The sequence below is a fragment of the Nycticebus coucang genome, chromosome 10 (assembly GCF_027406575.1).
Source record: "Nycticebus coucang isolate mNycCou1 chromosome 10, mNycCou1.pri, whole genome shotgun sequence".
Classification (NCBI taxonomy): Eukaryota; Metazoa; Chordata; class Mammalia; order Primates; family Lorisidae; genus Nycticebus; species Nycticebus coucang.
The window spans coordinates 21,513,242-21,536,117 of NC_069789.1; the positions used below are offsets into that span (position 1 = coordinate 21,513,242).

Genomic DNA, 22,876 nt, shown 5'->3' on the forward strand with positions numbered 1-22,876 from the left:
ACTCAGAAATAAAAACAAAGCAGGAGGAATCACACTACTGGACCTCAGACTATACTATAAATCGATAGTGATCAAAATAGCATGGTACTGGCACAAAAACAGAGAGGTAGATGTATGGAACAGAATAGAGAACCAAGAGATAAACCCAGCTACTTACCATTATTTGATCTTTGACAAGCCAATTAAAAACATTCAATGGGGGAAAGATTCCCTATTTAACAAATGGTGCTGGGTGAACTGGCTGGTGACCTGTAGAAGACTGAAACTGGACCCACACCTTTCACCATTAACTAAGATACACTCTCACTGGATTAAAGATTTAAACTTAAGACATGAAACTATAAAAATACTAGAAGAGAGTGCAGGGAAAACGCTTGAAGAAATCGGTCTGGGTGAGTATTTTATGAGGAGGAGCCCCTGGGCAATTGAAGCAGCTTCAAAAATACACTACTGGGACCTGATCAAACTAAAAAGCTTCTGCACAGCCAAGAACACAGTAAGTAAAGCAAGCAGACAGCCCTCAGAATGGGAGAAGATATTTGCAGGTTATGTCTCTGACAAAGGTCCAGAATCCACAGAGAACTCAAACATATAAACAAGAAAAGAACAAGTGATTCCTTCGCAGGCTCGGCAAAGGACTTGAAGAGAAACTTCTCTGATGAAGACAGGCGCACGGCCTACAGACATATGAAAAAATGCTCATCATCCTTAATCATCAGAGAAATGCAAATCAAAACTACTTTGAGGTATCATATAACCCCAGTAAGCTTAGCCCACATCACAAAATCCCAAGACCAGAGATGTTGGTGTGGATGTGGAGACAAGGGAACACTTCTACACTGCTGGTGGGAATGCAAATTAACACATTTTTTTGGAAAGATGTTTGGAGAACACTTAGAGATCTAAAAATAGAACTGCCATTCAATCCTATAATTCCTCTACTAGGCATATACCCAGAAGACCAAAAATCACATTATAACAAAGGTATTTGTACCAGAATGTTTATTGCAGCCCAATTCATAATTGGTAAGTCATGGGAAAAGCCCAAGTGCCCATCGATCCACAAATGGATTAATAAATTGTGGTATACGTACACCATGGAATATTATGCAGCCTTAAATAAAGATGGAGACTTTACCTTTTTCATGTTTACATGGATGGAGCTGGAATATATTCTTCTTAGTAAAGTATCCCAAGAATGGAAGAAAAAGTATCCAATGTACTCAGCCCTACTATGAAACTAATTTATGGCTTTCATATGAAAGCTATAACCCAGTTATAACCTAAGAATATGGGGAAGGGGGAGAGGGAGGGGAAGGAGGGGAGGGAGGGGGGAGGATGGGCGGAGGGAGGGTGATTGGTGGGATTACACCTGTGGTGCATCTTACAAGGGTACATGTGAAACTTAGTAAATGTAGAATATAAATGTCTTAACACAATAACTAAGAAAATGCCAGGAAGGCTATGCTAACCAGTGTGATGAAAATGTGTCAGACGGTCTATAAAACCAGTGTATGGTGCCCCATGATCGCATTAATGTGCATAGCTATGATTTAATAAAAAACAAACAAACAAAAAATACCCAGCTGTTTGAAACCAGCCTGGGCAACAGAGTGAGACATACCAGTTGGCAACAGAATGAGACACTATCTCTAAAAACAATTTAAAAATTAGCCAGGTATAGTGGCTCATGCCTGTAATCTGAGTTACTTGGGAGGCTGAGGTGGGAGGATCACTTGAGCCCAACAGCTTGAGGCTGCAGTGAGCTAGCTTTGTCACACTGCACTCCAGCCTGGGTGACAAAGAGAGACTCCACCTCTTAAGAAAATGTGATAGTTGAATAAATGGATAGAGTTATTTCGTAGATTAAATAAAATAGTGAATATAAAACACAATGCCTTTCTCATCTCAAAAAGAATAAAAAAAAATTAATGTTTGGTTTTATTGCATATTACTATATAACAAAAAATAATTTATATGTGAATTATATATATATATTTTTAATTGTTGGGGATTAATTGAGGGTACAAGAAACCAGGTTATACTGATTACATTTGTAAGGTAAAGTCCCTCTTACAATTGTGCCTTGCCCCTAAAAGGTGTAGCACACACTGAGACCCCATCCCTCCCTCTTTCTTTCTCTCTCTGCTCTCCCCTTCCCCCACCCCCTACTGTGGCATTGTCATTAATTGTCTTCATATCAAAACTGAATATATAGGCTTCATGTTTCTCCATTTTTGTGATGCTTTACAAAGAATAATGTGCTCCACTTCCATCCAGGTTAATACAAAGGCTGTAAAGTCTCCATTTTTTTAATGGCTGAATAGTATTCCATGGTATACATTATATATGAATTATATTAATAATACAACTATATAGATGATAATTTTAATGTCTGTGTAGCACTTTAAATAATACCCTAATAATTCTACCTTCATGCATTAAGGGTGATGTATAAAGTTTTTCATATTGATAAGAAGACAAGTGAAAAAATACATTTAAAAGAGTATATATCATTACCTTCTTTACAATAGCAAAAAAACAAGTAAAAAAGATCTTTGTATACTGATAGAAGTTAGGGAAGACGATCATGGTCCATCAACATAATAGATTATAATGTATTCATTAAAAATATAAAGTACAGGCAGGGTGTGGTGGCTCACACCTATCATCCTAACACTCTGGGAGGCCAAGGTGGGAGGACAACCTAAGGCCAGGTGTTTGAGACGAACCTGAGCAACATATTGAGACCTGTCTCTCTACAGAAAAAAAGAAAAGAAAGAAAAGGAAAAAATTGTCTAGGTGCGGTGGTGCCAGCCTATAGTCCAAATACTAAGGAAACTGATTCAGGAGAATGTTTGGGCCTGGGCGTTGGAGTTGCAGTGAGCTATGATGACATCACTATACTGTAGCCCTGGCAACAGAGTGAGATTCTGTCTCAAAAGAAAAATAAACAAAAACAAAAATAATATTTATGTTTATTAATACAGAAACTATGGTATATTGATTAGAAATAGAAATCAGTTTGGAATGCTTACATTCTAGTTTGATGTAAGTATTCCAAATTGTATTTAAAATCAGCACATTGTACCCCATAAATGCATTAATGTATACATGATCTAAGTGTTTATGACTCAATAAAAGAAAAATTAACCTGCAGAGATATTTCCAACACCAACTACAACCATAAAAGCTAACATTTACTGGGTGTTTATAATATGCCAAGCTAAGTGATTTACAAGGATTAGTTCATATATTCCACCATAAATGGTTACTTAAAGCAAAGAGAGTAGAATTTTACAAATACATTTATTTGCTGAATATGCCTTACCAAACACTACCAAAACTGTCTTACAAAGAAAATGTGTCCACCCATGTAAATGCAAAAGAAAACAAGCAGAGTCTTAAGGAGATTAAAATAAAATTGAACCAGAAAAAAAAAATAGAAATCAGTTTATAAACAGTAGGTAGAGAAATGATACCATTTAGACAAAATTATATCCCTCTCCCTTCTATATAGCTGTATCAAAATGAGATACAGAGGCTAAGGAATTAAAGTTTTGTCCATTGAGTAGCAGGCAACTGGATGATATACCTGAATTAGGTAGTGAAAAGATTAATCCGGCAATAGAATAGTATCTGCCTCCTCCGAAAGTATGAGAACTGAAAACCAAGATGCTGAGAAAGTATGGCTAAGCCATGGACATCCTGATACTCAAGTTCTAGGTGAATTTGAATCACCGGAGTACAGTGTGCAGCTGTAACGGAAGCTGCAGCCCCCAGCAGTCCCCACAACTGCTGCTAAAGGTGCAGTGGGTTGGAGGCATCACTTACCTCAGGAGTTCTCAACAAATGCTAAACCAATCTATTTAGGAGCCCCCCAACACTTATCAGTAGTGAGAGCTTGTTTTCAGTCTTTTAAGGAACAAATCATTATCTAATTGATGGAAATGACAGAAACAGAAATCTCTCCAAATCATTTAGTATCACATACGAATGAACTTGAAGAGGTTTTTGTGATGACACTGCCCAGAAGCAGAGCAGTCTCAGTATTCTGTACCTTCTGTACCTACAGCATACAAAGTCAATGTACTTTTGACAATTACTTTCAAGTGACAGTGAAGAAATAAAAAACCCCACAGTCTTCCCCAAATACGTGTGTAAAAAACTGGAAAGCAATTACAAAGCAGCAACTAAACACAAATAAAGGGGGGTTTGCGAATTAGATCCACAAAGACAGAATTTATTTATTTATTTATTTATTTTTATTAAATCATAGCTGTGTACATTAATGTGATTATGGGGCACCATACACTGGTTTTATAGACCGTTTGACACATTTTCATCATGCTGGTTAACATAGCTTTCCTGGCATTTTCTTAGTTATTGTGTTAAGACATTTACATTCTACATTTACTAAGTTTCACATATACCCTTGTAAGATGCACCGCAGGTGTAATTCCACCAATCACCCTCCATCCTCCTCCCTCCGCCTCCCTCCCTTCCTTTTCCCCCTTCCCCCTATTCTTAGGTTATAACTGGGTTATAGCTTTCCTGTGAAAGCCATAATTAGTTTCATAGTAGGCCTGAGTACATTGGACACTTTTTCTTTCATTCTTGAGATACTTTACTAAGAAGAATATGTTCCAGCTCCATCCACGTAAACATGAAAAAGGTAAAGTCTCCATCTTTCTTTAAGGCTGCATAATATTCTATGGTGTACATATACCACGATTTATTAATCCATTCGTGGATCGATGGGCACTTGGGCTTTTCCCATGACTTAGCAATTATGAATTGGGCTACAATAAACATTCTGGTACAAATATCTTTGTTATAATGTGATTTTTGGTCTTCTGGGTATATGCCTAGTAGAGGAATTATAGGATTGAATGGCAGGTCTATTTTTAGATCTCTAAGTGTTCTCCAAACATCTTTCCAAAAGGAATGTGTTAATTTGCATTCCCACCAGCAGTGTAGAAGTGTTCCCTTTTCTCCACATCCACGTCAACTTCTCTGGTCTTGGGATTTTGTGATGTGGGCTAAGCTTACTGGGGTTAGATCATATCTCAAAGTAGTTTTGATTTGCATTTCTCTGATGATTAAAGATGATGAGCATTTTTTCATATGCGAAGACAGAATTTAAATAAGAAAAAGTATTTAAAACAGCAACAATTCTGGAGAGAAACCTGAGAGAAATGAGTCGGTCCTGAGAGAGACGGAATGAGTGGGTGTGGGGTAGGACAGAAAGGGAAGAGTGAGGGGAGTCTGGCCCAGCAGTCCTGAATTCCAGCATGCAGTGGGTCTGTTAAGGCGAAGAAGCTGGACAATTGAGGTCTTTTATTAAGCTCAAATTTTATAGGATTTTGGACTTTTAAGGGCTTTTATTAGCTCAAAATTTGTAGGATTCTACAAGCCTCATATAACTTACAGCAGTTGCATTTACTGAGAGTGAAAAACATACGCCCAAGTTATGCAGGCGACCACAGGAGTCAGAAAAAATAAAGGGGAGTGATGTAATGAAAAGACGAAAAGTCCATTATCTGTTTTAAAATGACTCAAACTAACACCAAACAATAACAAACCTGGAGCTACCCGGGGCTCTAAGGCTCCAAGTGACACAAACGCTAGTATTTTTTCTGATCACTAACAAGGGATCCAGGAATGGAAGCCGAGAAGGAATGGATGTGAGAACAAGCATCAATGGACAGGAACAGCAGGAGCAGTAAAGGAACACTTCCCGGTATCAGCAGAGGTGAGTTCCACCTAAGCAGCCACTGACTATGAGTCCTTCTAAGGAAAGACGTCCAGAAGTCATCACTGGGCATAGAGAAGCTGAGCATTACTGCCAGACTCGGTAAAGGATAGAATTCTACTGGCGACAAAAGAAAGGGCCAACAGAGACGGCGGCTTAAGAGGAGACTGTATTGGATACATTCTGCTACATGGATGTTTTAGAAATTTTATTTGCATAAGTTTTATTTAGCATAATTTAAATTTATATTATTCGAAAACAATGTATTTTATTGCTGTGTAGTCTTTTTTAGGTGAATTTTTCACGTAGTATAAAGCTTTTGCACAGCATTCAACATAGTGAAGTAGCCTAACACAAGTGGAAGAAAGATTTGTATTTAAAAGCCTTTCAGACAATAAGGGTGACTAAACTTCAAATAATTTACTAAGCACTCTGTTCAGAGATGTGTGTGTACATGTGGTGCGTGTGGGTGTATGTATTCTGTATGTGGAGTTTTTATGTTAACACTGGGTTGTGTTTATATAAAGGTCATAGCAGATTTTATAGGAAAAATAAGGAAATCTAACAATATTAACACTTATCATTTGATGACAGGTACTAACTTACAGCAAGCCCTGATGTCACGTGCATTTATTGATGTGCAAACCACCATCACCGGCCTCAACTACACCAGCTGGACTCCCCAGCACCGCTCTTGCTCTCCTCTGATCCACTATACGCAGAAGACAGTCATCTTGGTAAAATAGAAGGCTGATTACATCATGCCACTTTCTTAAAATCTTTGATGATTCCTCATTAGGATAAAATCGAAACTCCTTACCATGGCCTGTAGGATTATGTTGAACTGGCCCAGCCACGCTGTACACAGACAGCCTCACCTGGCCTCACTCTCAGAAGTGCCACACTCTAGCCAAATGGCTTTCCCTTCTCAGAACAAGCTCAGCTTTTCCCTGCCTTGGAACCTTTACGTAAGCCATCTACTCTGCCTGTAACACCTTTCCTTTGACGCTCCACCTTGCTAACTCCTTTATCATGCTACATGTCTACACTTACCTCTTATTTCCTCAGAGACCTCCTAACTCCTGATACAGCTCAGGATGCCCTGGTATAATCCCTCTTCCTACCCTCTACATTTCCCTACTACTGTACAATCTCTGCAAGGGCAGATTTTATGTATGTTTTCTTTATCGCTGTAGCTCCAACAGTTAGCACACTGCTTGGTGCATAATAGATGCTCAAGAAATAACTGAATAACACTGAAAAGAAAGCAGGAAAATGGTTTTCCCTGAGCGAAACAAAAATTGTCTTAAATTTTATAGCTTAACTTTTTACAGTAAGAAATACGTATAAGAACGTAAGAAGGTCAAACCACCTTCAGTTTATCATTATTATTATTTTTTGTTTGGTTGGGTTTTTTTGCAGTTTTTGTCTGGGGCAAGGTTTGAACCCGCCACCTCCGGTATATGGGGCCAGTGCCCTACTCCTTTGAGCCACAGGTGCCACCGAAGAGAACCTTGTGTTTTTTTTCAGTTTATCATTATTAAAATATTATTTCATCACTCACCAGCTATGCTTTTCCGCTTCTGAAATACTGCGTGACGGGGAGCAGAAGGTGACTGGGGTGACTCTGCAAGGTTTTCAGAGTTATGATTTGCAGTGGTCCTTATAAATTCCATAGCAGCCTGGAGAACTCTAAGTTGGAGTGCAACAGCCATGTCTAAAAACAGAAGATACTAGAATGTTTTCAAGCTATGTGGTTATTAATTTTTTATTGAACTGATTTCTATATTAAAAATCTAAGCTGCCAATAATGTTTTATTAGACATACAATTTAAAATTTTGACCAACATGGTTCTTAATGATAGTAAACATTTTCCCATTGTCTTTAAAAGCAAATTTCCAAATGGCCACTATAAAAATAAATAAACAAATAAAAAGTACTTGAGAAGCAATATTCCCCATCATAATAAAAAATTTAGTAGCCTTAACTATGAAATAGAAATTAAAATAACTGGAAATAAAATGATTTAACCTAAAAAAATCTTTTTTCACCAGAAAAAATAATAATTCACAAATTTATGTCATTATATATACTTATTTCAAAGAACAAACTTTTGGTAAATAGGTAAAAAAAATTAACCAGCAATTAATTCTCACATTTTTCCACTAAGAAAACAAATGCATGACTATGGCACATAAGCTTTTAAACTCTGCTTGGTAAGAAAAATCAGTAGCTTCTTTCAATGATGTGTTGCCAACCCCCAATTAAATCAAAGCATCACTTTTTCTACTCTTGCCATTCAAAAAGGACTTCTTTTTAAAACTTTTCAAAAATTACCACAAAATTAATGAAGCTCTATAATCAAGAGCTTCTAAGAAGAAAGAGATTTTAAGTTCAAATAACATGTTTGGCTACTACACAACTCCCCCTGCCAAAATCCACAAAAATTAAATCTTACTTTGTGTCCTCTGGTTTTTACTATTTTTAAGATATCCAAGTAGTACAATGAGATCTTCGATAACCCTGAAATACTGCGAGCCTGAGGAACTGCAAGCATGGACTGTAACTGCTATGAAAAGCTGCTGTATATCACAAGCAAGCAATTTGTATTCACTCGGAGGAATGCTAAAAACAACAACAACAAAAAGAACAAAACAGAGCATTTAAAGAGAAAGAACAAATAATTTAAGACAAAGGCAACTGGTGTAAGCTCCTATTCTATCAGCCTGCGTTCACGCACAGATTTACTACTTATTCGCGCTTGCTCCATGGCAAGTGACATGTACTGCATGCTGGACGTAGAAGATACAATGGGCTCCTGTGGAAAATGTCATTTTTTTCTGAGTACCAGACAAATAAAAAAGATCACTATGAACAGCAGATGGCAGTAAGCGTAATAATAAAGATTAACACAAGATGCCATGGGAACACATGAGCATATTCCCAGCCCATACTAAGGGTATGAAGAAGGTTTCTCAAAGAAGGTGAATTTGACTAAATTAGTTAACAACTCTGAATCTCACGTATATAAATTATACTTATTTAAGGATTAACAGAGATAATAGATTTGAACATATATTAGTCACTTATAAATGATAATAAATATGAATTACTTACTTCTGCCCCTCAGTTTTAATCTTGATAATCTACCTAAGTGTGTAATATCACACCCAAATACTTCTCTCCATTTGTGTTTTTCAAATCAAGCAATAGTAACTGTCTTGGGCCAATGAATTGAGTGGCATACAGAGATATTCAGTAAGTATAATTCATTTTCCAACAAACAAAAAAACTATGTTATTCCGCAAGTACACTTCCCAAGTTCTACCAATTTCATACACTGTATTATAATCAAGACTAAGTGTTTTGTGAAAATATAATACTTTATATTTCTTTGCATTTCCCATTTCCCATATGCCAAGCACACAGACTCTAAATGTTAACAGGCGCCCAATAACAGCTGAATTCAGTTGAATACTAAGAAACTCTCTCTGGCCTAGAAAATCACTAAAGATATGCTCTGTTCTCCCCATAAAAGCACAGTAATATTTAATGATTTAATGTTCAATAAGTTCTTCCAGATTATTCCAGGGAAAAAATGTACAAGATGGTGCTTCTGGAGATTCCTATCTTAATATTATTCTGATATAAATGTTATACTGTATATTGCAAATCCAGACACCAAAGGTACAAAATCTAAATAAAAATCTAATCTCCCAACATGTTTTTTAAAGCTGCCACTCTACCAATCTTCGTTGAAAGTGATGAGAAGCATACATTGCCAAATTAATTTAATCTAATAAATTTTATGGAAAAAAACGTTTGACGATACTATGAAAAAATCAGATGCTTTAAAGTAACATTATCAAAGTTTTCCCTTTCCAAAATATTTACCAGATATATAATTTAAAATAATAATTAAAAACTTACTTCATTTCTAATCCATTCAGGGCTGCTATTGTATTACATAACACGTAGAGTAGACCATTATCCAACAACATATCTGCTACCTTAGAACAAGAATTTAAAATTTGGAGGAGAAGTAAGAGAGCATTATGCAAGAGTATGTTGTCATATAGAGAGATCTCTATTAGTCCCAGGATAGGAATGACAGACCACTTCTGGAAAAGTCCCATATTTTTCACATCTTCCAGATCAAATCTATAATAAATAATACATAGTTAAGAGTATTTTAGAAGCAACTGTCATAAAATAGGAAACTATGGGCTACTTTTTTAATTTGATTTCAAAGTTAAAAAAATAAATTTGGGGAATCAGGGTTCTAACTTGTTTTTTGAATTATAGACCCCCTCCACAAACAGGATAAAAAGACTAGTGCTAGAAGTCCATCCCAAGATAAATACACAAACATTCAGATGAAACATGCATACAATGTCATGGTTTTATCCGACTCACTTCAATTCATTCATGGGCCCTTTATGTTCAAAGAAACCCTGTGTTTCTATATGACAATTGTATAAGAAAATTATTATTGTTGTTTTAAATAGCATTCGAGAGATAGCAAGCTAATAAAAAGAGGGCTAGAGAAAAGGAATGAATCTTTGAGTTTTTGTCCCAATAATATTTTCCTCTGGGTGGAATGAATATATTTAAATATTTTGTGCCTCATTTTCCTTATTTGTCAAATATGTGTAGTAATAAGCCCTCCTCTATTCTCAAGGCTGCTGTAAGAACCAAGTAAGACAATGCAGAATTGCCAGCCTGAGCAAGAGCAAGACCTCGTCTCTACACAAAATACTAATATTAGTCAGGCATGAATGGTACACTCCTGTAGTCCCAGCTACTCATGAGGCTGAGGCAGGAGGATCGCTTGAGCCCAGGAGTCTGAGGTTGCAGTGAGCTATGAACAAGCCACTGCACTAAACCCAGTTGACGGAGCAAGACCCTTTCTCAATCAATCAATAAAATGGAGAATTGCTTTGTGAAAGCCAAAAGCTGTATGTAAACAAAAAGTACTACTGAAATTACCAGAATAAATAAGTAAACGCCTTAATGTTTGAATTTATCTACCACAATAAGGAGACACACATTTTTCTCTATACTATCATAAACGGAAATAACAGTTTAACATCCTTGCCAAACTTTTGGTTTGGGAGAAAAACATTCTTTTATTCTTGTACTTATTTGCTGACCCATCAGCCTTACACCAAGGTCAAATCTCAGCAATCAGCACATCCAGGAATTCCAGGTGAGCACTTTGGCTCTTCTCCCAGGGAACCTGAGGGCTCAGAGGAGAGTGAAGAGGCCTCTAAGGATCACACATGAGCCACCTTTCTTTCCAGTTAACCTTATCCCATGAATACAATATGCAAATCGTAACTATCATTTGCTTTCACTTGATGCAGTACAGTGTTTGTTTCTAGTTTCCAGCTAGTGAATGAATACAAAGGGATAAGTCATATAAGAAAGAATATCAGATAGCAAATATCAAATTGATTCACCTGGAAAATGTTAGCAGATTTTTTTTCTAAAGATGACCAAATAATTTTGTTAAGAGTGAATTCACTAAATTTTACATTTAAGAAAAAAGAGCCCCAATTATGGTGGAGGGAAGAACCCACTTACTCTTCATCAAGGCCAATACGTCGTCCAAAGAACATTTCAATGAAGCATTCTAACAATTCCTGAGTTCCCCGATGCAGATACAATTGGTTGGCTAGCAAGGAAAATCCACGATTCTTCAGAAATTTATCTTTTTGTTCCTTAGATGCTCTACTAAAATATGCATCTAATAACTAAAGCAAAAATTTAAGATCATTTAGCTAATACATTGAAATTTAAAATAATATACACAAATCAAACAGTGTGCATACTTGTATAAGTTCATATGTATAGATGAATGTAGAAAGCTCAAAAAATGCCACCTCCATAGCAAAACAAAAATGAACTTGTCTCTGACTATTGAAGAAGGCTAATGATGATACCACTGTGGAGATCTTAATATCTCTATGATGGAGAAAATGGGGTTTTTAGCTGAGCACGGAATCTAGTAGACAGATGACCTTGGTTGAGAATATTTGTGTCCTACTCTAAAAGAAAAGAATCAGTACACTATGCTTTCTTTGCAAATCTACATACACGCAGACACACGCATACGCATTATGTAGGATAGACCTCCATTTCTAGACTTCTTGACAGATTATTTGTTCTGAATATAGACCTGAATTTCTACTCTCTCTAGCTTCTCAAATGCAACAAGCATAACACCAAATTAAATTAAATACTTTTCTTTCCAAACCTACTTCTTCCCTGGTTCCAGTCTTAGAGAACAGCAGTATCATACTCTAAGACTTCAAGATTAAACTCCTGATTTCCCCACATATGATTATAAGGATGCCCCTCTTCCAGCCTGTGAATGTCTTTCAGACCTGTCTGTCCTCTGACTTCCCACTACATCAGATCAGAGACTCATCATTTCCCCCCTACTACTCTGCAAGCCTAGCAGAACACTCCCACTCCCCTCTCCCCTTTAATCACTCCCTTACAGGGGTGAAAGAGTACTCTCCCCAAACACACATCAATTTACTGTTCTACTTTAAAAGTTTTCAGTAGAATACAAAGTACACCTTTTGCGTGGATCTTTCCCTGCTTCCCCTATGTTCAGTTCTTCTTTATTCACACTGCTGTTGTAGCACTCACCCCAGAATCCCTTGCTTTTGCTTAGTTGGGCATATGACTCTCTTCCCCCCCTAGACTGTAAGTCCTTGAATGTAGGGGCTTATATTATTCTTCTTTATATACCACATGTCAACTAGCCCAGTGTCTTACATATAAAACGGGAGTTTAATAAATGGGTTGAATTGCAAGGGATTAAACAATACTTACATCCAGACAAATGAAAGAAAATGAGAACCTTTAAAAGATCATTCCAAGATTGGGTTGTTTCTAATGGAAACCATTCATATCAAACACTCATTTACTCAAAAATATACTCAGTATTATATTCTAGACACAAGATGCCCACCCTCAGGAAGCTTAGTTTTGTGGGAGATTGAAGATTGAAAAACACAGTACACAGATAAATTCAAAAGATAATTATAAGAGGTAAATAGGATGCTACAACAGGATAAATAAAGAGTAGACCTAAAGGGAAGTGATTTTGATAAAGTAATCAGGGAAGGACTCTCTGAAAGGTGACATCTTAGCTGAGAACTGAAGTAAATGTCTCAAATGTGATCCTACACTGCAGAGGAGATTTCCAATGAATAATGTGTTCCCTGTAATTTTAGCAAAAATGGACTAAGTGTTCAGATATGTGGATGTACGATACATACTGATATAAATCAATATACAGAGAAGGAATTAAAATTGGATGATACTACAAAAATGAGTAAAAAGTCACAAACTATATTAATTCATTACCCCTAAGTACAAAATAAATTCATTACTCCTAAAGTATAAAAGTATGTCTACTTTAACATATACATATATATTCAAATTTTAAAATCACATATAGTTATTCTTCTGAACTATTATAAAACAATATATCTAGTATTCATCCTTACTTTTATCACTCCTTGTTGAATAGCTGGTGAGGGGTGGTTAACGAGGACCAAAAGTAAATCGGCTTGAATAAGCTTGTCCATCACATTTTCAAGCATGACATCGGGCAGGATGAGAAGAACGCCTCTTAAGAGTTCGTACAACCCACAGCATATAGGTATCAAACAGTCTTCAGTTACACTAAAACACAGACCGAAAAGTTTTACTAACACAATCAGGGAGAAAATACATGGTTATTACCTCGACACCTGTGATATGTAGTAATAATTTTGACATGTGAAAGAAATATTCATAAGGTTTAAGAAACACTTTCTTATTTAACTGCAATTGGAAAATCTACCGTCATTTTTTATCACTGATTTTAGGCCTATACTGAACATTGGTCCATCCTACACCTAGGATGTCTAATACAATAATCACTGCCACTTGTGCTATTTAAAAAACTATTTCAAATTAAATTAAATTTTAGTTCCTCAGTTGCACTACCCATATTTCAAATGTTAAAGAGGCATACACTGATTGTATTAGCACAAATAAAACATGTCCCTCATTGCAGAATGTTTCACTGGACAGTGCTACTTGAGATGTAATTGGAAATAATAATAAATCTTATTTCTTTGAACTGAAGAATTTCTCTCTAATAACTATGAGGAATTAAATAAACTGCAAGACATTTCATTTAGAGATATTTATTGTTTAACTTTGGGCTAAATATAGAATTCAATATTATCTTATATTAAAATAAGGAGAAAAGGGCCTTTCTGTTTGTTATTAATAGCTAAGTTGTACTAGAAGTGACACAATGAACACATTTCTAGAAATGTAGAGAGTCTCCAAAAAACAGTGAGAAGAGGGTAGGGTGCACAAAACAACCAGCGTACCTCTGAGCGCTGGCAGTTCGGTTGTAGTTTGACTCATAACCAAGAGAAAAGGCAAAGTTTTCCCAATCATCAGTGTTCCTATCAACAAGACTTGGCCACCGGCCAATGGCTGCAGCTCCATTCTGAGAAGGGAAAGCTAGCCCAAGGCTTGCAATGGTGCTGTGGCTTCGCTGGAATGAGGCCAGTCCCTTTAGGTAATCAGGTCGGCGTGGGCAGGACTCGTCTCCAGGACTGTCGTCGTCTGGCTTGGGTTCTGGTCCCAAGTCTTTATGATCTACTTTGACCACTGAAAACCCAAGTGTTCCTTTTGGGACATCACTGACAGAGGCTTGGGCTAATAGGACGGTTCCCATTTCACAAACACTTTTTGCAGACTCACAGCTACTGATGAATGCATCCTCTTGGCCTTTCTTCAGTGTGTCAAAACTCCCCAAAGGATTTTCTTTCTCTGGCTGCACAGCAACATAAGTATCTGCAATATGTTGTAACTTGTCGATACTACAACACAAACTCGCGGTCAATTTTTGTGTTTGTATTCCTGTTGAGGAAGTAGGAAAGGCTGGTAGGCTTCTAGAGCGCAGCATGTGGGCAGCCATCTGGTGTGGAATAATATCAGAGCAATTGTTTCCTGGTAAGAGTAGATAAAAACATACTACTTACAAATCTATTAAGCAAGACCACTTCTCTTCTGCACTGTAAGTCACAAGCATAGCAACAGCTCATTTATTTAGCACAGTTAAAGAATCCAGACAGGTGGGTGGTGCCTGTGGCTCAAAGGAGTAGGGCGCCGGCCCCATATGCCAGAGGTGGCGGGTTCAAACCCAGCTCCGGCCAAAAACTGCAAAAAAAAAGAATCCAGACAGGTTAATTTTCCTCGTAACTAATGTTGAGATTCTTAAATGCTTAAACTATTTTTATTTTAACTACTTTTTATTAGAATCTTCCAAAACCATGTCTTTTCAGATCTCCTTCACAAAATACAGAATTGACTGAATGATTCAAAGTCATTAGAATTCACGGTTCTACTGTAGTGAAATTAAGTGAAACTTAGTTTACCTCAGGCTGGCAGTCAGAGGGATGCAATTTGATAGAGCAGAAAGAATGTAGGCTTTGTAACCAGATATAACTGGATTCAAATGACAGTCTTTCAGTTAAGTGGCCTTGAGTGAATCACTTTATCGTACCACATGAGTGCTTTTTCTGCAAGTGTAAAATGGGTGTTTATCACGTCTACTTTGGACGGTTGCTTTATGAATCAAGTGAGATCATATCTGTAATGCCCCTAACATGAAACCTGTTATATAATAGGTGCTCAACAAATAGCACTTCTTGTTGTTACTCGACTAAACGGTCTTGGACAAGTCTCTCCTCCACTTCTGTAGCTTCTTCTTGTTGCTATTAGTGAGAAGTAATAGCTTTCTTTCTTCATGCTGCGGCTCTACAATTTTGCTTTTAATATTCTATGTAGAAGGCGACCAGAAAATTTACTCTCATGGGAAGTTCATGGGATATCAGTGCCTACGACTCAATGTGTAGTCCATGGCCCAACAGCACGGGCATCAGCACCACCTGTGCAACTGTGAGAAAGTCGAATTCTCTGTATATAGGGAAACAGAATGTCCCAGGGAGGGGCCCAGGAATCTGTGTTCTAACGAGCTCTCCAGGTGATTTTTTGCATGTTGAAATGTGAGAAGCACTGATATAAGTAGGCACTAAATGAATTGCTTTATAACAGGCTTTGTGGTAATAAAATAACGTATAGCACAGAATAACTAGAGTTATTTCTGGATTTTGCCTGGAGGGCTAAAGGTGACTAAAAATTCTGTTCAAAAGACCTGGAAAAATGGGGGCATGACTGACAATACTTGAAAATGTCTCAGAGTAACACACATGATTTTTAAAAGAGGACCACAGAGAGAGAACACAGAGTGTGAATTTGGAGTTTCAGAGGTGCTTGCCAGCATTCTTATGATAAATTCCAGGACAGATGCCCGCGATTGGTAGAGAAAGCGGAGGGAAAGGTGTCCAGAGTCGCGGGACGTGAAGCCGGCAGCCTGGAGGGCTGTCCACAGGCAAGGGAAGCTGTCCAGACTGAGGGAATCAGGTAGAAAGAAGAATGTGAGACCAAAAAACAGAAGAAAAAGAAAACGCTTTTGAAGAAAATGAAGAACTAAATCTGAAGTTTAATGAAGGACAAATGTTTATGATAAGCAAGGATAGAAAATGCCAGAGCAAGATAGCAGGAACCAAATCCATTTTCTAAGTTCTTCTGAGGACCTGTGCTGGGTATCAACTTGTTAGACCGAGTGTATGTTACTCATACCAGAAAGTTGTGAAAATGGATTCCTTAACTGTAGCCTATAATTTTTAAGTTTTATCTTCTATTTATTTTGTCTGAATGTTAGGTTGTACTATAGGTACTGCTAAAACATGTGCTATTAACATGTAATTACATAAGAATATTGAGAACTAAAGTGGGAGGGATCCTAATTCCATCATTGCTATTTTTACCTTCAGGTGGTGAAGCAGTAAAACCAGATGGACTTATTACCATAAAACCAGGGCTTGTAAGGGGCCTTCCCCCACTGCCAGAGTGCCTCAGGTATATGATCGATTGGACTTTCTCCTGAAAGATCTTGCCATCTAGAAGAAAAAAAGAGTTTTGAGACAGAAAATTTTTTAGAAAGGATTTAAAAAACCCTTAAAGGCAGATCATTACATACAAATTCTGACAAAGAGAGGTTCAAAGAGAAAAAAATTCAGCATACTTTAAACTAATGCACATTTGATATGTGAGTACTGATACTCTACAATTTCTTACTGTAGATTTTTTTTGTTGTTGTTAATTATTTCTGGCCACATGAACGTCTATTTTCTTTGAATACCAACTGCATTCATAGTTAGGCATATGGTTAACATTTAACTGCTCACTTTTTATGTTATGATCTCTGCAAGGAGACTATTCATCTGTTCATTCTTTGGGGAAAAACTATGTCTCTTATTTTTATATAACCCTTTCAGTGTCTAATATGACTTCTAAGCCAATATTTCCAGCTTAATCTTCCTTTCCGAACTTCATACTTGTAAATTCAACTGCTTGACTTCTTGAATAAACCACAAATGCAATCAATCTAAATCAAAATCATCTTTGCCCCAGATTCACTCCTGCTGTTAAGTTCTCCCACGTCCCACACGTAGGAACCTGAAGCCATCCTTTGTCACTACCTTTCCTTTATTTGCAGTGAGTCAGTCACCAGAAACAACTGACTTTACTTCTTATTTTCTGAATGCCCCTCATCACTACCCTCGTGCAGGCTTCCCAGGTCAGCATTACAGATTCCAAATGGTATCCTTGACACACATCTTGTCACCTTCAAATCCTCACTGCTACCAGAATTCTCTATCTCAAATGCCAACTCCTCCTTAGAGCCTTCCAGGGGCTGCTGCCTCTTGACCACCTTGGAGAAGTCCAGTTTTCGTGTCTGTAAGCTTCTCGGCTATTTGTCTCTAGGCCCCTCCCCAGCTTTGTTTCTTACATTGCATTTCAGCAGCACAGACTCCCCCTAGCTCCCTGTCAAGTGGTTTCCTGTGCCTGGAAAGCCCTTCTCTCGAGTCCCCCTTCTCCTTTACGACTCACAGCCCACATCACCTCCTCTAGGAAAGGCCCCCTCAGCTCTCACATGCTCTGTGCTACCAGAAAACAAAACGTTGACTTGTCTATCACTGGTCTTCCCGCTGAGGGTGGTATCGTTATCTGCTTATGCCTCGCTCCCCTCAACTAGGCTGTAAGTTTCTCAAATTTACTCATCTTGGCAATTACCCTGCTTCCAGAATTTTTATCCACAGTCCTTTATCTACTCAGTATGCTGAGCCTAACAAAGTCATGCTATCTAATTTCATTTGGACTTCCACTGCTGCTTTTTTTTTTGAGACAGGGTCTCACTCTGTTGTCCAAGGCTACAGCGGCATCATCACAGCTCACTGCAACCTCAAACTCTTGGGCACAAGCAATCCTCCTGCCTCAGCCTCCTGGGTAGCTGGGACTGCAGGTGCACATCGCCACACCTGGATAATTTTTTTTACTTTCTTTAGAGAGGGGATCTCACTGTTGTTATTGGTCTTGAGCTCCTGGCCTCAAGTGATCCCCTAGCCTTGGCCTCCCAAAGTCTAGGATTACAAGTGTGAGCCACGGTACCTGGCCTATGTGATCATTTATTCATTTATTACATTTGCTAAAATGAGTGCTGTACAATCAGTTATGCCAAATAGAAATGCCAAATTTACTACACAGCTTTCTTGTAGGTACATTCTTTCTTTCTTACATTTCCCTAGTTTTTAAAAAACTCCGATTATTCCATCTTTCTCTTATATTCATGGCTCTTTCTCGTTCCACACTCTAATCAGCGCTATTACAGTAGTTCTAGTCCTCTTTCCTTCTTTCTCTACAAACTTTTCTTTAGTGGTCCTATCTAAACTCAGAGCTTCACACACTTCTATGTGGGCAGCTCCTTAAAAGCATCCCCATTTTATCACCCTTATATTCAACTGCTTCCTGGACAATCATACTACAACTACAGTGTACCTCAAATATGTGTGTTATAAAACCAAAGTCATTACCCTTTTCCCTTAACATCTCCAGGGTTGAGTCATTCCCTACTAATCTTTCCATTTCTCTACTTATCTTCCTTTTCCAATTCTACTACTTCTATGCTAGATTCAATTATTTTGTCTCTTAGAGAATACTATAATTGGTCTTACTATCTCTACTTTCTTATTCCTGAATCACACTGCAATAATTTACTTACATCATCTCCCTTTGCTCAAAACTCAAAACCCTTCCAATGACTTCCAACTAGAATACAAGTTCAACTTCTCTAGCCTTATGTTTCAAGGATCCATTTAATATGACCTTAAGGGAAAAATAAATAAACCATGTTGTAAACTATATTTATGCCATCATTTCTCACTCTTTCTGGGTCCTCTTTAGGTAAAATTCACTACTCCTTAATTTTCTATTTCCATTTCCTCCCTTTGAAGACATTCTCTTTGCCTGAAATGCTAATTCTCTAATCTACCTATCAAATTCTACCCAAATTCTTCAATACCCCTGACAGATATCGTGTAACCTGTTCATTATTCTCTCTCCATAGAGGTCTGATGAAAGACTTTCTCTTCTGAAATCTCATCAGTTCTTTTTTTAACTATTAGGTACTTACCTAATCTTGTTTTTTATCATAGTTATGTGAGTGTAGGTCCCCTCTCTCCTCTTGGCAGTTAGGCCCCCTAACGGCAGAAGCTACGTCTGGTACGTTCTCTAACTCTGTCTGTCTCAAGCCCAGTATGTAATCAGGGGAATTTTTAAGCACAGACAGGCCCTTCAAATAACAGACAAGGATCAAGTGGGAAGAATGAAAGGAAAGTGGAGACAGTCAAGATCCAACAACAATGATTATGCTTACCTATGTGTAAAGAAAAGTAGAAGTTTGTGGGATTGTGACAAACGTAAGTATTAGTAGGAGGGTGAACTGCTAAGAGGAAATTGAAGATAATTGTCAATAATTCCAAATCTGGAGGAGATCCAAGGACTTCTGCTATAATTTTCACAAATGACCTACAAACCTCTCGGGGCATGGATGTAAGCTGCCCCTCTTTGTGTTCCTGAAAAAAAATAAAAATCAAACTCTCATTAAATTTAAAGAACTGTCAACTAAGTTTTTTCATTTAGGTTAGATACACTTTTTAAGATGGAATTCTATTGTTTACAACTCTAGTCTGATCATATTTACCACTAGATTGAGTTGCTATTTTTTTTTTTGTTTTGAGACAGAGTTTCAGTTTGTCACCCTCAGTAGTGTGCCATGGTGTCACAGCTCACAGCAACCTCAAACTCTTGGACTCAAGCCATCCTCTTCCCTCAGCCTCCTGAGTAGCTGGGGCTACAGGCGCCTGTCACAATGCCCAGCTATTTTTAGAGACGGGGGTCTCGCTCTTGCTCAGGCTGGTCTCGAACTCCTGAACTCAGGCAATCCACCTGCCTTGGCCTCTTAGAGTGCTATATGTGTGAGCCACTGTGCCCTGCCGAGTTGCTATTTTTTATTCAAGCAATCCTGTTATTAAAAATTCATCAAAATTATTGGAAATTTAATTCCAGCCCATGCACCTTAATTAACAGAGGCAATGTTATAGTATTCACAAGTATGGACTCAGAAGCCAAACTACCTCTGTTTGCATTCTGGCTCCTGCGCTTACTTGCTGTGTGATCTTAGGTGTGCGATTTAAAATTTCCATGCCTTGGTTGCTTTGTCTATAATATGGGAATACTGCTAGTGCTACTTCATAGAGGTGTTTCAAGGATTAAAAAACATAAATTCTTAGAATTGTGCCTCATGTATAGATAGGTAAGCCCCATGTAAATATTAGCTATCATGATATTAGTATTACTACCACTACTATTACTATTACTCCTCCTTATTCTATTACTACTACTATTGTGGGATCGGGGGGAATATTCTGATAGAAAAACTTAGTTACATTAACACAGTGTGTTCCAATTTATAAAGATCTTTCTCACAACAGCTCTGTGAGAGGTTTTATCCCTCATTTCTAGACTATGAGGCTCAGAGTGGTAATTTGACTAGCATATACCATGCAGAAAACATGTACAATTAAAATTCAAACACGGGCCATTGAACTCTTTCTACTACATCATCTACTGCCTAGAATAATGAGACTTGGTAGAATGCCAAGTAATTACTAAAAATAAAGGTATATAAATAAATTATTTGTATCATCCAATTCCACCTCTCCAATGGATAGCAGCTGGCCTCTGGATCAGGGCATGGGAGGTGAATTTCCCATCTTTCCTCTCCCCATGTCCAAACATCCATCTCTACATCCACTCTTCATCTACTCTCATGTATTGCTGAGTTGGAATACTTAAAATGTACATGTTAATTTTACAATTACTCAGTCTAACTATCTCAGATTTAAGAAGAGAACACTAATTCTACAGAAGAAAACACAAAACCCCTTTGCCAAGATCTCACAGCTGTCAAGTGATCTAAGACAAGAGCATGGACTTCTAACTTCCAATTAATTCCAAGACATCTCTGTTACAATCGTCTGCCTTCTAAATCGTTCCCCTTGTATCTTAACTCTCCTGGTTGCAACATTAGCTATTCATTGCTAAGTCCATGCTAGCTCAAGTATGTTCAATCTTGCCCTTTACACTAACATTGTACAAATAACCAGCAATATCCTGTTTTATTGGGGGGAAAAAAAATCCCTTAATGTGACCTTGTGTTAACATTCTGTTTCTCTTTTTGTTTTTGCTGCTGGACTTCTTAATAAATGTTTATTCTCTCCCCTCCAGTGCTCCCCCGCACCCGGTGACGCTGCCTGAAGTCCCTGAAATCTGGTTCTCACCTTCTGCATGTTACTGGAATCTTGCAAGTCATTAGGAATTTCCAAGGCAATGGGCCCTTTATCTGTCTAAATTTCCCCTGAACCTTCCTCATCATTTGGCTCCAGGTACCACCTCCTTTTGTTGTGTATGTTCTTCCCCTCTGTACTCCTGGCTTTCACTTCACTGAGTTTCCTGGTTCTTCTCTGACCTCTTCAATTACTCTTTCTACATCTCTTTCAGTAGCTCCTTTTCCCTGTTCCACATGAGGAAAATGGGTATTTCCTGAAGTGCAAACCTCTCTGATTCTCACTATGTTTGTCTGTCTTGCAGTGCTTATCTAGCCCCTGGGTAGGCCTCACAAGGCCTGGCCGTCACTGTCACTAAACGCCCTGCTGTAATCTCAACTGTAGAATATATTAACTACAAGAATACCACACTGTCATATGAATTCATTGAAAATTGGCCAATAAGTTTCAAAACAGATAAACAAAGACAGAAATTTAGTGGAAAACTGATGCATAAATGACGCATAAAACATTCAGTAAGCAAGGGGCCTAAGAGATCACTGCATTATATTCCCTTCAACAATAATCTAACCCACACGGGCCAAGAAAAGCAAACAAAAGTTTCGTGTTTGGTTTCTTTTAGGACCGGTAGAGATGTGTTTTTTGTTCATCATGCTGTAACCTCAGTACTTGGCACACACGGGCTCCTCGTAAACATTTGTGAAATGAAATATTCATTCATCTCTTTCATTCATTTCACAAACGTTTACCAGGAGCCCATGTGTGCCAAGTACTGAGGTTACAGCATGATCAACAAAAGCACATCCCTACCGAGGCTTAAAGTGGAAAATAAACCATAATCTCATGAACAACAAAAAACTAACAACTTGTATATGCCCAGAGTGTGAGTAAGGGTGTAAAAGGGATGGGTTAATTTAGATGGAAAGGGAAGGAAAGGCATCTCTCAGGAAGTAAGTTTTAAGTTGCTACAAGGAGGATAAACAGAACTGGCCAGATAAAATGGATGAGATCAGCCACTTGTAAGGCAACAAGAACACCATGTTTACTGATGGTGAAAATGCCCCACTTGCTTAAGGAGGGGAAAGAAAGTGAGGTTGAGTAGCATAAGACGCAGCTGGAGTGGTAGCTAGAGAATACAAGACTTACAATTGTCACAGATTTTGATTTTAGTCTAACCACAATGAGAAGCCCCAGGTGCTACTGAAGCAAAGGTACAAAAAAATGTAAAATACTAAAGCAGATAAAAGGACATCTGTAAAGGCAGAGAAAAAAAATTAACTAGAA

The 22,876-nt window shown here is 37.8% G+C and overlaps 1 protein-coding gene across 9 annotated transcripts in view; it reads right to left on the minus strand.

Annotated features, from left to right (window-relative positions):
- The window catches only part of LYST (lysosomal trafficking regulator), a 205,892-nt gene that overhangs the window by 88,681 nt on the left and 94,335 nt on the right, over positions 1-22,876 (minus strand). For all 9 annotated transcript variants that reach the window (XM_053605218.1, XM_053605216.1, XM_053605215.1 and 6 more), the window contains 8 exons: positions 19,621-19,819; positions 16,673-16,804; positions 14,162-14,789; positions 13,283-13,460; positions 11,343-11,512; positions 9,687-9,917; positions 8,215-8,381; positions 7,320-7,472 (listed from right to left, as the gene is read on the minus strand). In XM_053605218.1, coding sequence (XP_053461193.1) covers positions 7,320-7,472; positions 8,215-8,381; positions 9,687-9,917; positions 11,343-11,512; positions 13,283-13,460; positions 14,162-14,789; positions 16,673-16,804; positions 19,621-19,819 — 1,858 coding nt within the window. The remainder of the gene's footprint in view (positions 1-7,319; positions 7,473-8,214; positions 8,382-9,686; positions 9,918-11,342; positions 11,513-13,282; positions 13,461-14,161; positions 14,790-16,672; positions 16,805-19,620; positions 19,820-22,876) is intronic.